Raw genomic sequence first — 15,121 nt, 5'->3', positions numbered from 1 at the left:
ATTTTCTGCAATCATTTTAAAAAAATGATTATAAATAGTTAGAGTAAACAAAGAGTAAAGTAAGATAGAGAATAACATAGATATGACTCTTTTCTATATTATTCTTTCTCTTACTTTATTCATTTTCTACTTTAACTATTTATCCAAAACAAATGCAGAAAATGAAATGACTCAACTATCGTGGAACGGAGGGAGTACTATTTTTGGTGGACGGATGGAATATTAATTATTTATTTTTCTCTTGGAGAATAATGATGTTTCAATAACAAATCCCTGCTTATTAGTCTATGGATTTAGGTTTGTTTAAATCGTATATGGACACATATGGTGCAATTGTTTTACTGATTTACAAAATTCATAATTTTCTAATTCGATTGATGCATAATTTTTGCGTTGAATCAAAAATCAATTTTTTCGTTTACAATTTTTCCTTTTTCAAAGTTTTATTGTTTGCTCGAATTCGTTTGGCTTTGTGTAAAGGCAATGAACTTTCGACAGAATTTCTTTTGTATTTATTAGGAAATTATGGGCACCGGAAGTTGGTGATTGATGTTGTAATGAAATGGGCTGCAAGGTTTTTATGTCATTGTTTGATGAGTTGTGTGATGGGCAGTGGCGAAGCCAGAATTTTAATGTTGGGGTCCAACTTCCTCTTCATAGTTGTGAGATATTTTTTATTTCTCCATCATCTAAAACGGATGCGACTTAGGTACGGACTACAATACATATGGATAATATGGGCGAAATAACTTTAAAATTAAATTTACTAATACTATTTATAAGATAATTTATGGATCTCTTAGAATTTTATGAAAAAAAACTAAGGACAAAACTAAATAAAGGAACTTTATTAAGCTAAAACAAATAATAAATAAATAAAAAATAGACTTGATGGTAGAAAAATGAGTAATCAACCACATGCACTATCTATGGATTATTGATTTAAGGGTACATGTATGTATAGTATATATTGAAATTGGTGGGGGGACCATCAGCCACCTCCCTCGTGTGGCTTCGCCACTGGTGAGGGGGGTGTAGAGTTAGTCATTACAGAGAGCATGGCGTCTTAATTGAATAAAATGAAATAAAATTTGTCCATTTAGAGTTACGTTTTCTGAATCAGCCACATGGAATAATTAAAGTTTTCAGAAATTTACAATCTGTTATGAAAATAACATAGACTTAATTAATTATTGAAAAGTTTATGGACGATGATAACCTTGGTGCTCTATTTATATGTATGCTTTGAGTTGATCAACCCATATAGGTATCCTAATTGGTTTATGAAACAAATTTAAATAAAATAAACGAAAATATGTCTAAACCACAATACTTAACTTGTATTCCGTGTGCCCTTCGCGTTTGGGGAATAGAATCCAAACTCGTAGTATTATTTTTTGTAATATTTTGCTTTCGGTGAGTGGAATTTCGAAAAGTCGAATTTTCAAAGGAGAAAGGAATAGCATATGAGAAGAATTGAAACTTAAAAGTATCTATAACATTGGAAAATTAAGGGCAGATGTAGGGATGTCAATTGGGCCGGTCCGTCGGGTTTCGGGCCAACCCTACTCGGGTTGCAGGTTAATCGGGTGAGGGCTAATCGGGTTGTGATTTCTTTCGGGTTATAAAAGTTCAACCATAACCCTAAAAGTTCAGGTTTCGGGCTAGCCCAGCGGGTTAATCGGGTTGCTTCTGATAATATTAACATGCGATCAATCTAATAAATAATGATTAAAATTAGTTATATTCATACAATGTAAAACATTTAATTATGATATATTTGAGATATATGCTTAAACTCAATCATAATCATGATCAAATACTAATATTTGAGGTATTTCACGGAATTTTAATGCATGTTTTAGAAATTTAAATATTTTTTAATGAATTTAAAGTTTTTAATTTATTAATCAATTATTATATTAATAAAAATTCAATATATAGTTTGTATATTTAATATAAACTCGAAAGTTGTTTTTTAGTTATCTATATTATAAAATTGATCTTAAGTGTCGAATTAGGAGTAAAAAAATATAATAATAGAAATTTTATCGGATTTTCGGGCCAACCCATCGGGTTTTCGGGTCTGGCCCTAACGGGTTGCGAGTTAATAGGGTGCGGGCTAATCGGGTTTTGATTTTATCGGGCTAGAAATTTCCAGTCCTAACCCTATAAATTTGGCGGGCTATTCGGGCCAACCCATGGGTTACGAGCTACATTGACATCCCTATGCAGATGCATTCACAAGGCTTAATTAAGTAGCTCTATTTAATTTGGATCCGAATATCCAAATGAATTAATTTAATCCAAGTTTAAAAAAATACATCAAAATTACATGATATTTTGTTGTTTGTTCAATGATAGCATCAACATTAGTATACTTCCTTTCAATTGATATATAAGTTTTAGTTTTTCAGTTACTTTCAATTGATTTCGAGTGATGATAACAATAAATTTTGTAGAATCAAAATAAGATTATACTTGATGTATTAATTATATATTAAAATAATAAATGTAATTAGTGGACAGGTTAAAGAAGACTTGATTAGCCTTCAACCTCATTTTCAATTTTTTTTATATATATTTGAATTGCTTCTTTATTGTTTTTCAAATTTAGATTAAAGTATGCATTAATTATATTTTATGATTACAAAAGTAAAAAATTTATACACATCATTAATATATGACCATAATATTATTCACGTTCCATGTACTATATATGCGCCCATATACTTTAATTAAATAGATAAATAAATCAGTTTTTTCTCAAATAAATCAGTTTTTGATTGTACAAAGATTTACTGATTTCTTTTAACAGAATATGACATATTAAAAGTTCATGATTTGAATTAAAAAAAAAAACTTCAAGTATAAAACCAGAAAATATAGAAAGTTCTGCTACATTCAAATAATCCTTATATAATTAGTGATGTGATTGAATGAAAATACAAGACTGGAAAAACAAAAAGTAAAAAGATTTTGCGCGTGAATGTGATTCCCAGCAAAGTCATCAAGATCAATAAAATTCTAACCTTCACGAAAATGAAATATTCACAGAACCACTGAGTGAATATATTCAACTTATACATATATATTTATAGCAAACATATACCACAAAGTTGTCATATCCTCGAATAACACAGCTCATTATACAAAGCAGCTTAGATTACACAAATAGACACCAATCATAATTAAAGATACCCAAAAACCCAAATTATTAGAAAAAAACATAGAAAAAAATAGGAGGAATTAAACCAAAAAATAAATAAGTCACTCCCTCTTTTTCCGTATACTGTTTGCTCCATTCTGCACTCGCTGCATTTATTTTATTTCATATTTTCACAAATCAAAAGGTGAACAGCTCTTCATCTTTTTTTTCCCTTTTCAGCAGCAAATTCTCCACCAAGATTTCCAACCGTACGACCGACCTCTCAAACTGACAGATAGAGACAACAACCTTTGCAAAATGGAAGGTCACGAAATTTAAGGAACAGAAAAAAAAGGTAAGCCAAGATTCCACCCTTCGTCCACGTGGCGGGCCCACAACACTGCCACGTGGATCTCAAAAAAGATTCACTTACGCTGCTGTGTGATCACAATCTATCTCACAACCGTTATTGTATTTTTACTAGTACCTCCTCCTCCGCCGCCACCGCCGTTGCTGATATCATACTACAACGGGGGCAGCGGTTGTGGGGCCCAGGATCAGCTGTCCGGCGAAGTCCATCTTGTCATCGCACAAGAACTGGCCGACCAGACTGGTGCTGGGCCACGCCACCAGCCTCTGCCACGCCTCCTCCGCCTCCTCGCCGCGCTTGCGGAAGACCTCGGTCGCGTCGAGCCTGTACATCCTCCACTCAAGGTGCTCCGCCAGCCGCAGAATATTCAGCAGCCGCTGAATGTTCTGACGCTGGCGGGCGGCCAGGATTTGGGTGTTGGATTTTATCTGATCAATTCCTCTGCTGAGAATCTTCGCCTTGGCGGAGGTGGAGGCGCTCCCCTCGCTCCTGAAGTACTCGTCGAGCTCTGGCACGCCTATGGCGCGGCGGATCCCGCGGCTGTAGTCTCCAGCGGGGTCGAAGAACTCGCGCGCCTCCTCCACCAGGCCGGAGTCGACCATCTGGTCGACTCGGGCCGATACGAACGAGTTGAGCTGAGGCTTCTCCACGTCGACCCACAGAAGGCAGCAGTCGTACCTTGACCGAAAGTGATGGTCGTCGCTGATGAGCGCTTTGATGAAGGAGTTGGAGCCGCCGGCGATGATGGGCATCCGGCCCCTCTTGGTGATGTCGTCGGCGGCGGCGGAGGCGTGTTGGACGAAGTCGTGGGCCCAGTAGTCCGCTGTGGGGTCCACGAATCCGAGGAGGTGGTGCGGCACTCCGTCGCATTCCTCCTCTTTCACCTTGTTTGTCACAATGTCGAGACCCTTGAAAACCTGTATTTTGTCGGAGTTGATGACTTCAGCGTCGAATCGGGTAGCCAGCTCGATCGATAGCCGGGATTTTCCGGTCCCGGTGGCGCCCATTACGACCACCACCTTCTCCTTGCGCCGGTGGCGGGGAATGATGTTGATCAGGCCACCGGGGAAGTTCACCATCGGCGGCTGCGTTTGCTTGCACGCGGCCGAGAATGAAATATTCATGCTTACTCTCTTTTACTCCTGTTTCATTACCAAAATTAATCAGTTTTTTTTTTAAAAAAACAAACGAAACATAATCAAATTTGAATGAAATGAAACAATCATGGATCACTATAAGCACCTTTTTATGTGTGTTTGAGACAGATGCGGCGAAAATCGGGAGATTTATTGGCAACTGTAATTATGTGTAGTGATGGAGTGAAGATAAGTATGGAGAAAGTGTTATTGATAACTTAATACTTGTTGTTTGAATTGGTTTGAGTGGTGATGTATTTATACTACTAGTTGGAGGGGAGAGTTAGTGTGAGCCATGCATGTAAACTGGTCAATGATTACACGTGTCAACCGTATCTTCATTTTTATATATGGTGAACTACTTGGGTGTGCCACAGTTGCACTGACTAGGATCTTAAACACAAAAATGTTTGTGTTTATGGTTAAATGATGGCCTAAGATATCTTTTAAATAAACAATCAAAATACAAGGAATTAAGATATGTTTTGCCTTAAATGATTTAGCTTTGACTTAATAAATAAACCATGTATGCTTTGACAACCATGATATTATGATAATAATTTTACAATATACTCTGACCAGTCCCACCGAGTATATTGTGAAATTATGGAAATGGGTTACGATAGTTTTTCTGTTGGTTATTTTCTACTTTTAGATTTAATTTCGGTTGCTTTATTTGAGTCAAATTTTCAATTTATTTGCAGTTGCTTCTAATTGGGACTAGTAATTGAGACTAGTTGTAATTATACTCTTTTAACAGCATCCACAATGGTGGTTGCTCCATCGGGCGGACGATCGGGTGTTATCGTTCTCGGGTGAGATCAGGCGTCCATTGCAGGCGCCTGACGCGTCGGGCGATGCATCGGGCGCCCATTGCAACGCGACGTCCTCCGAGGACGAGTGACGCGTTTTAATTTTTTTTAATTTCTCTCTGTAAATATACCTTTTTTTCACTCATTTCTCACACAACTATCACACATCTCTCAACCCTCACACAACATCTCTCCAATCAAACATCTCTCTTTCACTCACTTTTCCAAAATGTTTCCCGGAGAAGATACAAATCGGGCTATGGAACGTGCAATGTTTGCTTTTGGGAACCAGCTTCTCGGAGGTATTCGTGCAATACAGGAGCAAGAGCAAGCCGAAGCGCAGGTCCTGAGGCCCATCCGTCGCCGGAAATCCTTCCACCGAGAGCATGGAGTAGCTCATCAACGTCTGTTCGAAGACTACTTCGCCAATGAGCCACGGTGGGGGCCGACGGTTTAGGATGCGGCGAGAACTGTTTCTCATCATTGTTCGCGTGATGGAGCCGTGCGACGAGTACTTCCAGCAGCGGCAAGATGCGGCCAACATAATCGGTCTATCCCCGCTTACGAAGTGCACGGTTGCACTTCGTCAGTTGGCCTATGGCACCACGGCGGACATGTTCGACAAGTATCTTCACGTCGGGGATACATCTGGTCGGGAGTGTCTGACAAAATTTTGTGAGGGTGTGGTTGACGCCTTTGGTGCCACATATTTGCGCAAGCCGAATACCGAAAATTGCCAGTTCCTGATGAGGATGCACGATAGGTTGCACGTATTTCCTGGAATATTAGGGAACATTGATTGTATGTACTAGGAGTGGAAGAATTGTCAAGCAGCGTAGAGAGGCCAATTCACCAGTGGGTATAAGGGTACCCACTCGACGATGATCCTTGAAGCCATCGTTGACCACCATCTTTGGATCTGGCATGCTCACTTTGGCGTGGCGGGGTCAAACAACGATATCAACGTGCTGAACAAGTAGAGTCTCTTTACCGAGCAATGCAATGGCAACGGTTCGGTTATCGAGTTCACTGCTAACAGACGACAACATCATATGGGGTGCTACTTAGCCGATGGCATATACCCAAGATGACCAGTTTTCTTGAAGACGATCTCCTGCCCAACGAATGCGAAGAGAGCCCTTTTTGCACATCGGCAAGAGTCTGCACAGAAGGACGTGGAGCAAGGATTCAGTGTGCTTCAAGCATGTTGGGCAATAGTGAAAGGCCCCGTTCGTTCCCGGTACAAGCATCATATCGCCAATGTCATGCACGCGTGCGCCATCTTGCACAACATAATTATTCACGATGAAGGTGCAAGAGCTGGCGATTGGTCCGACGACGAAGCTGAATCGAGCGCCGGTCATGCAACCCCGTCGATCATTCGAGGTTTACCCTATGGAGTCAGTGAGAGATTACACGCTCAGGAGAATATTCACAACCGACAAGCTCATCTTCAACTTATGAACGACATGGTTGAAGAAGTTTGGGCACGTATTTGTTATTGAAATTGTTCCTCTTTTAAGTATTTTCGTTGTAATTTTTTTTTAATTAAGTAATGTATGTTTTTTGCAAGTTCTTTAATTTAGTGCATGTTTTTTGCAAGTACTTTAATTTAGTGTCTAATTTTTCTATTTATAATATATAAATATAAAAAAATAATATTAAAATTGAAATGAAAAATGGATAATTGATAAGGCGGACACTAGGGCGAAATCATTTCAGAAAGAATGGACGGACTAAGAAATGGTGATGTGGCAACCACTAGGGCATCCATTGTGGATGCTCTAAGAGATTGAGTTATCGTTTAATTTCCAAATTAATAATAGACTTATATGTAGGCGATATTTTAGGTTCTATAGTAATTTTCAGAAAATTCAATAAACGAGATTTAGTATCGGTTGAGTTTCTGTATATCATTCTCTCAGTATGATATACGGAGTACATGAGAATCTGATCTATAATTATATCGTTTCTAATCTTTTTCATTAACATTAATAAATACTCTCATATATAATTTTTTAAGTATCTTCTTTACTTTTTATGATCTTGATTGATTTTGAACTAGGATTCGATTTAAATATAAGTTCTTTTTATCTGTGTTCTATGAGATTCGCTCGTATAATTTTGAGTGTTCAATACATTTCTATTTTTGTTGAAGAATGCTCGTCTACAGTCGACTACTGCATATATATGTTATTCCATGTTATATCACCGCTTTATATAACTAGCTAGTATGCATTTGTTTATGTATAGAAATAAGTTTATTATAAAAGTATACACAAAACACCAAATTTAGAATAGCCCAAAAATAGAAAAACCCTGAAAGGCCATTGATATGCATAGTAGCTTATGTGATTGACTGATTTATACAGGAATAATTAGGTTTTCTTATATATCCTACCCTAATGTTAATGTTGTCCTACCTATAGATATTGGCTACTTCCATATATATATATATATAAATAAAAGACATCAATACCTAGTCTCTGTTTATTATTCTAAAAGTAGGCTTGGCAGGTGTCGTGTCATGCAATGATCTAAGAGCATCCACAACCGTGCTCTTGTCAGCGGTACGGTTGTGGGCCCGACCCCACTTTTTCTGTCTACTCTCTGGCAAGAGCACAACACCCACAGTTGTGCTCTTCCCCAAGGACGAGCACAATTAATTTAAAATTCAATTACACAAAAACATTTTCATAATACTAAAATTCATTAAAAAACCGCAATAAATATTACAAATTACAAATAAAATAAAAAAGACATAATTAAAATCCTAAAAATTAAAAATTACATAATTAAATCCTAAAAATTAAAAATTACATAATTAAAATACTAAAAATTAAAAATTACATAATTAAACTCCTAAAAATTAAAAATTACATGATTATTGGCTAATATTACCCGAGGAAGACTACGCATCCGGCGGCACCAACCCCAATTATTTTTTGAGACCCAATATCATGTCCTCGTGCGTTTGAAGTTGCGTGGGGGTCATAGTTGACCTATCGGCCATATTGAGTTGGGCCAAAAGGGCCCACAACGAGTTGTTCGGGGGTGGAGGTGGAACATAGGGTGCGGGTTCGGGGGCGGGGGCCGATGGAGTCGTGGAGCGCCGGCGGTCGGCCGCCGCCTTCTTCCTTCCTTGCGGTCGGCGTTGGGAACCGCTTGGTCCGGTGTCGGGGCTACCCAAGTTAGCTCCGGCGAGTTGGCTAGCCACTTCTTCGGAGCCGGAGTCGGATAGGGATACCGACCTTGACCGTTTGGAGGAGCTGCTCAAGGAGGATGTTACGCCTCCCATATACCTCGGGTGGAACCGCGTTTCCTGCCAAACGTTGAGGTACTTGAACGACTTACCATTCAAGGATTCGTAGGTGCTCAGTGCGGCAGTGATGATGTCGACCTCGCTCCGGCCGCTCCCTGCATTCCTTGACTCCTGGAGGAAATAGCCATTGAACTTGCCAATTTCTTCGTTGTCTCGGCCGATGCAGTTGCGCACCATACTCTCGTTGCGCTCGATCGTTCCTGGCGGCCGGTTTGCATTGTACCAGCAAGAGACGCGCCACCAAAAGTGATCGCCGGATTGGTTCGTGCCAACCGCCGCATCTTCGGAGATTTCGAAGTACGCCTTGAACAATTTATCCATCTCCGCCGGAGTGTACGGTGTTCGGACACCGCTACGAGTAGGAGCCGGCGGAGTTTGGGAGGGGGCGGTTGGCCTAGGCTCCGGTGTCCACCTGTATCGCCATTCGGAGGCACCTTGGTCGTCTATTGGGTATGGCCGGTAGCCACCCGGAACGGCCGAATCTTGGGTGAGAGGAGGGACCGAATATTCCGTTTCCGGACTAGGAAACGGTTGTGCACCAAACCATTCGGGGTTCCAACCGTGAGAGGGCGGGTTGTCATCGCCTTGGCCGGACATTGTTAGGGTATGAGAGAATGAAGATGAAAATGGATATGGGAGAATGAAGATGAGAATGGATATTGGAGAATGAAGATGAGAATTGTGTAGTTTGATGTGAATTTTTGGGTGTGAAAGTGGGGGTATTTATAGATGAAAGTGTATATTTTTGGGGGGAAAAAAATAAAAAAAAATAAAAAAAAGTGTAAAAAACGGTAATAAACGGTTATAATTTTTTTGGGAAGTGATTTTTTTATCGGTTTTTTTAATTAAAAACCGATTTTAAATAAATAAATTTTTTTTTTGAAGGCAACGGCTTTGCCTTTGCCCAATCCCGTGCCGCCACGTCAGCTGCTCACTGGCGCGGCGCGAGCGCAGCGGCGGCGGTGCTTCGCCTTGCCAGCGGCGCGGACGGCGGTGGCGACCGTCGCCACCGTTGCGGATGCTCTAAGATTCCAATAAATCTTCGTGGTCTAAAATAAACGTACCTTAATTTTACCCTTATTAGAAGTTAATTGATTTTCAAGTGCATACATGCGCCATCTACCTATCTATTAAAACCATATAATCATTCTTGTTTTGTTGCATTTTTTCTTCAGTTCTTGCTTCACTGTTGTGTAGTGAAAAGCGGTTCATCAAATCAGTCAGTAAGAATTTTTCATAGAACAAAAACAAATGCAAAACAAAGCCAAAAAATAAATTACAACAAAAGCACTGATTAAGGTATAAACCACATAAAAATAAAGGACAAACAACAAAGCATGAATATAACTACCATGTTAATCTAAAGATAGGACTTAGCACGTCCAATGGCGCAGTTCATTTCATGTCAATTTTCTAGCCTAGCTATTTTCAATTTTCCATTTTATGCATAGTGGTTTCAAATCTAACATAAAATGAATTTAAAATGTATTAGGAAATAATATAAATAACAGATATTCATTGCCTGTGTATTACAATCAAATGCAAGATTTACCAAACTGAGAACACACCTACATATCAAAGGAGAAATAAAATAAACAAAGAACACTAGCTAGCACAACAAATAAAAAAATAGGTAGATAAGTAAACTGCGTATAATTAATTAGTTAATATCTTTATTGCAGTTTGTTTAGGTTTGTCATTATCTTGCCATTTAACTATAAGCACTGATCAAATTAATTATCACCATTAGGTGGGCAAGTTGTTTTCCAAAAAGTAGCGGCGAGAATCATTCTAGTACATATATACAGTGCTTAGCTACCACAATTAATCACTAATTAATTATATCTTATCTAGGCACCCCACCTTAATTATACTAATAAATCCTAAGCCTCAACTTTTTGCTCGACGATTACTTAATTTTTAATTTCCTAATTAATAAAATTCACTAACTTAGGTCGATCGGCTTATCTCAAAGAATTGTGCTGTCATATTCATTAGAAAGCTTAAATTGAATCGCAAAATAAAGGCACCCCTCTAGGGTAACTTAATTAATTAATACTAATCCTATTAACCCTAAAAGATAAGAGGATGCAGAATTAATTAGTAATTGATATATTTTTATATCGTCGCTTGGAAATCCTTTCTGCAAATTGTACGTCTTTTTAATATTTATTGTTGTATCATGCCTATATGTATATATATGTGTGTGTTTAAAGATTTTGTTAGAGCTCATTTCAAGATTTTTATCATCACTAAGCTTCTGAAAAATACTGTTTGGGTTAATGACTATATATGATGATCACGTGCATTTATTGTACGGAAAAGATTTCATTAAAATCTATATATATGTTGGGGAAAAAGGTTAAAGGTTTATAATATGCTTTCACACTTCATTCTTTTTTTATTGTTTAAATAATCATTTCATGGGTATGAGTTGGATCAATAAATAAGTGATTAAAGTTAGCATAGATTCTTCTATCATAATATATTAACTTGACGGCACATCTCCTCTTTATAAGTATTAGGAGAATAGAGTCAAAAGTTGAATTGAAGTTTCAAGATCAAAAGGGAATTTGCATTAGTCCTTAAATAAGTAAACTGAAGTTATTCTTCTGTTTAAATATCTATCTTTTAGTAGTTAGTAAACTAATCTTTAGGTAGCCTGGTAATATATTATCAATGATAATACTATATCAAATTGAAAATGATATTGTCTTAATTAGTAATGTTTTGTATATACTTGAAAATGGTGGTGATCTTTCAGAGCAATATTATATATATCATCGTTATAGTAAATATTTCTCTCATATGTTAATTATAAATTCGCATCATATCAGATACATGAAAAATGTTATAGATATAAAATGGATCCTTTTTTCTAGATTATTGATCATTAAACCAAAAACAATATATAATATATCAGAATGATACTCTGAAAAGGGAAAAATAATATTGGTTTTCATTAATCATAATTTCGTATTAAAATGAAAATGATACGAAGTTTATATGTGAAAAAGGTGAACGATGATTTTCTTCAATAATGATACTCTACCGAACTGAAAATAATATTGATTAGTATTAATAAAGACAAACATCATTTTTTTTCCTTTTTTAGAGTATCAAGCAGATAGGTGTTATCAGAGTAAATAGGTGTTATTAGACTAGTACGATCCTATCTATATATGTATATAAAGTTTAATGAACTTTATTTAAACAATGTAAATTTAAGTTTTCCATCTATATATGTGTAATATGAGCAAGCTATACTAAAGATCTAGAAAAATAATTTTACTAAATAATTTATAGATTAATTTCATGAAGAAAAGAGCTAAAAAATAATTATACTAAAGAATTTGTAGATTTTAATGTTATTGGAGTGACCTTCCTCTCCCTCCCCGCTACCCTAAAACGAATATTAATTGAAGATTACGAAGAATTTGAGTGAAAATATATGCCTAAAGTAATTTTTTTTCATGGGGGAAATTAGTCATGTCAATTGGACTTTTTTGTCCTATGTTGTATAACTTTATTCTATTTGATAGAATCATGTCCTAAATACATTTGATATTAATAAGTAATCATGAGCAAGTCAATGTTGTGGAAGAAAAATGATTTTTTTTTCTAAAATAAACCACCTTTAAACAAACAAGCCCCCGTGCAGAACCGTCTCTAAGATAATGTAAACTTATATAAAAAAAACATATTTAAATTATTCCTTGGTTACAGATCACATATTTTTATTGGTTAAGAGTCATGTTACTTAACTAATTAATTTATCGAAGGGTCGTTTGGTGGTTTGGCTCCACTTAATGTGATTCCAAAAATGACCCCACTTCATCTCAGTGCACTGAATTTTTTTTATTCCAAAATCGAGCATGCTGTCATTTCACTAGATCATCATTATTATAATGATGAATCTTGGCTGCTCTTGTTAATATTATACTAATCAACTTTATGCTATTTTTCCATTTTGACTCGGTGTCTTATTTAAGATAATATAAATAGTCAAAGAATTTATGTTATTAATGTAATTATGCAACTGTAGCTTCTGGGTCGGTCTAGAGTTGATGATCAGTGATGTCATAATATGTGTACTCGTTTCTTTTATTTTTAATAATTAAGTGACATATTTACTCTCCTCTACTTTATTTTTGCTTTATCTTTCTATTAAATCATCTTTTTATATTATTTCCTTTTAACTCAATTCAATAAGACCATCTCCAATCGTTCTGTAAAACCTAAAATACAGTAGAATAATACCTTCAATAGTACTGCAAAACCAATATTTTTTTAAGAAAAAATATCTATTTGCACTAAAAGTATATCAAAAACATTTTTCGTAATTTAAGTTATTGCATTCAAGTCCAAATTAATTTATATAAAATAGAAGAAGAGAAGGAAGAGAAATTAAAATATAGAGATTGAAAAACTTACAGAGAATGTAGCGGCGTGGGGAAGAGGAAGTGGTGAGATTATAACCTAATCTAATCTTATTAATATTTGATTAGTTATTAAATAGTGGGCTGGCCCATATTAGTATTATATTATTCAATATAATTGAAAATAAATAATCTATTATTTTACTAAGAGCCGTTACTTTATCAAATCTTATTAGATTGATTAATAACTTACAGTACATATAAATCTATGGAATCAAGTATTTTATTAGTTAATTAAATACTATATGTACATTAATATGCTATCAAATATAGAGGAACAAATATACTATCAAATATACTATACGTACATTAATATTATTCAAACCAAATATGCTATCAAATATACCAAAAAAAACAGTTAAACAGTAGTAATTAAAACAATACATAATATGGAAATTCTAAATTTTATAATTTATTATTTAATAAATAATAGATTTCATATTTAGTTATATTAATTAAAAAATCTTAAATTATACTTATTTAATTTAATTTAAGATATTGACAAAGTGTCATGGGACTAGTGTGTAATTTAGATAAAATATATAAGTATGATTGAAAAGTATAAAAAGTTAGTGGGTGGAGAATATTATTTTAGGTTTGAGTTTAGTGTAACCGGTTGAAGCAAAATCAATATTCAGTGTGACATTTACACTAAAATGGGTTTGAGTTTAGTGTAATGGTTGGAAATGCTCTAAGGCCCAAAAGAAATCAATTATTTTAATAACATAAAACTTGTACTAATTTCATTTTAAATAAGTTACTTTTTCAATTGTCTCATATAATTTTTTATAAGTACTATCTTATCCAGCTAATTGAAAATTACACATTCATTCAGCCATAGCTGAGTGGGGGACTACTAGTTAAGAATTTAAATTGGGCTGCTGATTGGACTTAGAAACAGCTTTTGTAGTAATATCCGTTTGTTTCAATGGTTGCAGCAATGGGCTGAAACGGCTGAGTCGGGTCTTGTCACAAATGCTAGTATGCACCAATTGTTATAGCATCAATAGAAATATTGGTAGTACTCTTTGCTCCATTCATATATTTATGCCGATAAATGTTTTGTCGTATACTCCGTCTCTCTCACTAAAGATTACTCACTTTCTTTTTTGGTTTGTCTAATTCAAGATGACTCATTACTATAAATGGAAACACCGTTATTTCTACTTTATTCTATCTCTCTTACTTTACTCTCTCCACTTAACATACAAAATAAAACTGCATAAAACTCTGTGCCGCACAAGGAATGAGTCATCTTCCTTAGTACGGAGGGAGTACTAAATTTAATTATATCATTAATTATCGATTTCACTTAATTTTAGTAAATTTGATATTATTTCTTTAACTAATAGTATTATTATGACATACTCACTCGTCCCCCAAAAATAAACTAGTTTACCGTTTTGGGTTGTCCCCCTAAATTAGAAAAAATTTAACTATAGAAAGTTTTTCAATAAATAATAATCTTACACATCATTTATAATGTAGACTCCACAATCTACTAACCCTCATTCATCTACCTTTCAATGTAGAACTAGTGTCAGCGATAACAATTTTTTGTTATTAGCACTTAATCAAAATTGTAAATTCACATTTATAAAATGAGTTTAACATTACAACAAATTTTAAATCCCAACTGTAGTCGATAAAAATTTAGTATACCACTATAAACTCATATAATAAAATAAGTTTCAAATATAAAAATTGCACTCGAAACACATGTCAATTATAACACTTCAATCTCTACTATAGAAAGATCAATCACAAAAATATGTCAAAAAAATCTATAAATATATATTAAATATACAAAAAATTCAAAAGCATCATCAACAACAAAAAGATCAAATGCCATATATTTATAGTCCAAAAACAATTATGAGAATCTTTTAAAACC

At 35.3% G+C, this 15,121-nt stretch overlaps 1 protein-coding gene across 1 annotated transcript; it reads right to left on the bottom strand.

Annotated features, from left to right (window-relative positions):
- Positions 1-3,067: 3,067 nt before the first annotated feature.
- Positions 3,068-5,197, bottom strand: LOC121800333 (adenylate isopentenyltransferase 5, chloroplastic-like). The gene is made up of 2 exons (XM_042199906.1): positions 4,761-5,197; positions 3,068-4,660 (listed from the first exon to the last, which is right to left on the bottom strand). Exon 2 carries the CDS (start codon positions 4,640-4,642, stop codon positions 3,668-3,670), a length of 975 nt encoding a protein of 324 aa, XP_042055840.1. The 5' UTR covers positions 4,643-4,660; positions 4,761-5,197; the 3' UTR covers positions 3,068-3,667.
- Between the last annotated feature and the right edge of the window lie 9,924 nt (positions 5,198-15,121).

The sequence above is a fragment of the Salvia splendens genome, chromosome 4 (assembly GCF_004379255.2).
Source record: "Salvia splendens isolate huo1 chromosome 4, SspV2, whole genome shotgun sequence".
NCBI classification, from domain to species: Eukaryota; Viridiplantae; Streptophyta; class Magnoliopsida; order Lamiales; family Lamiaceae; genus Salvia; species Salvia splendens.
The sequence above is the reverse complement of the archived record's forward strand: the minus strand, read 5'-3'. Positions and strand labels throughout refer to the sequence as shown.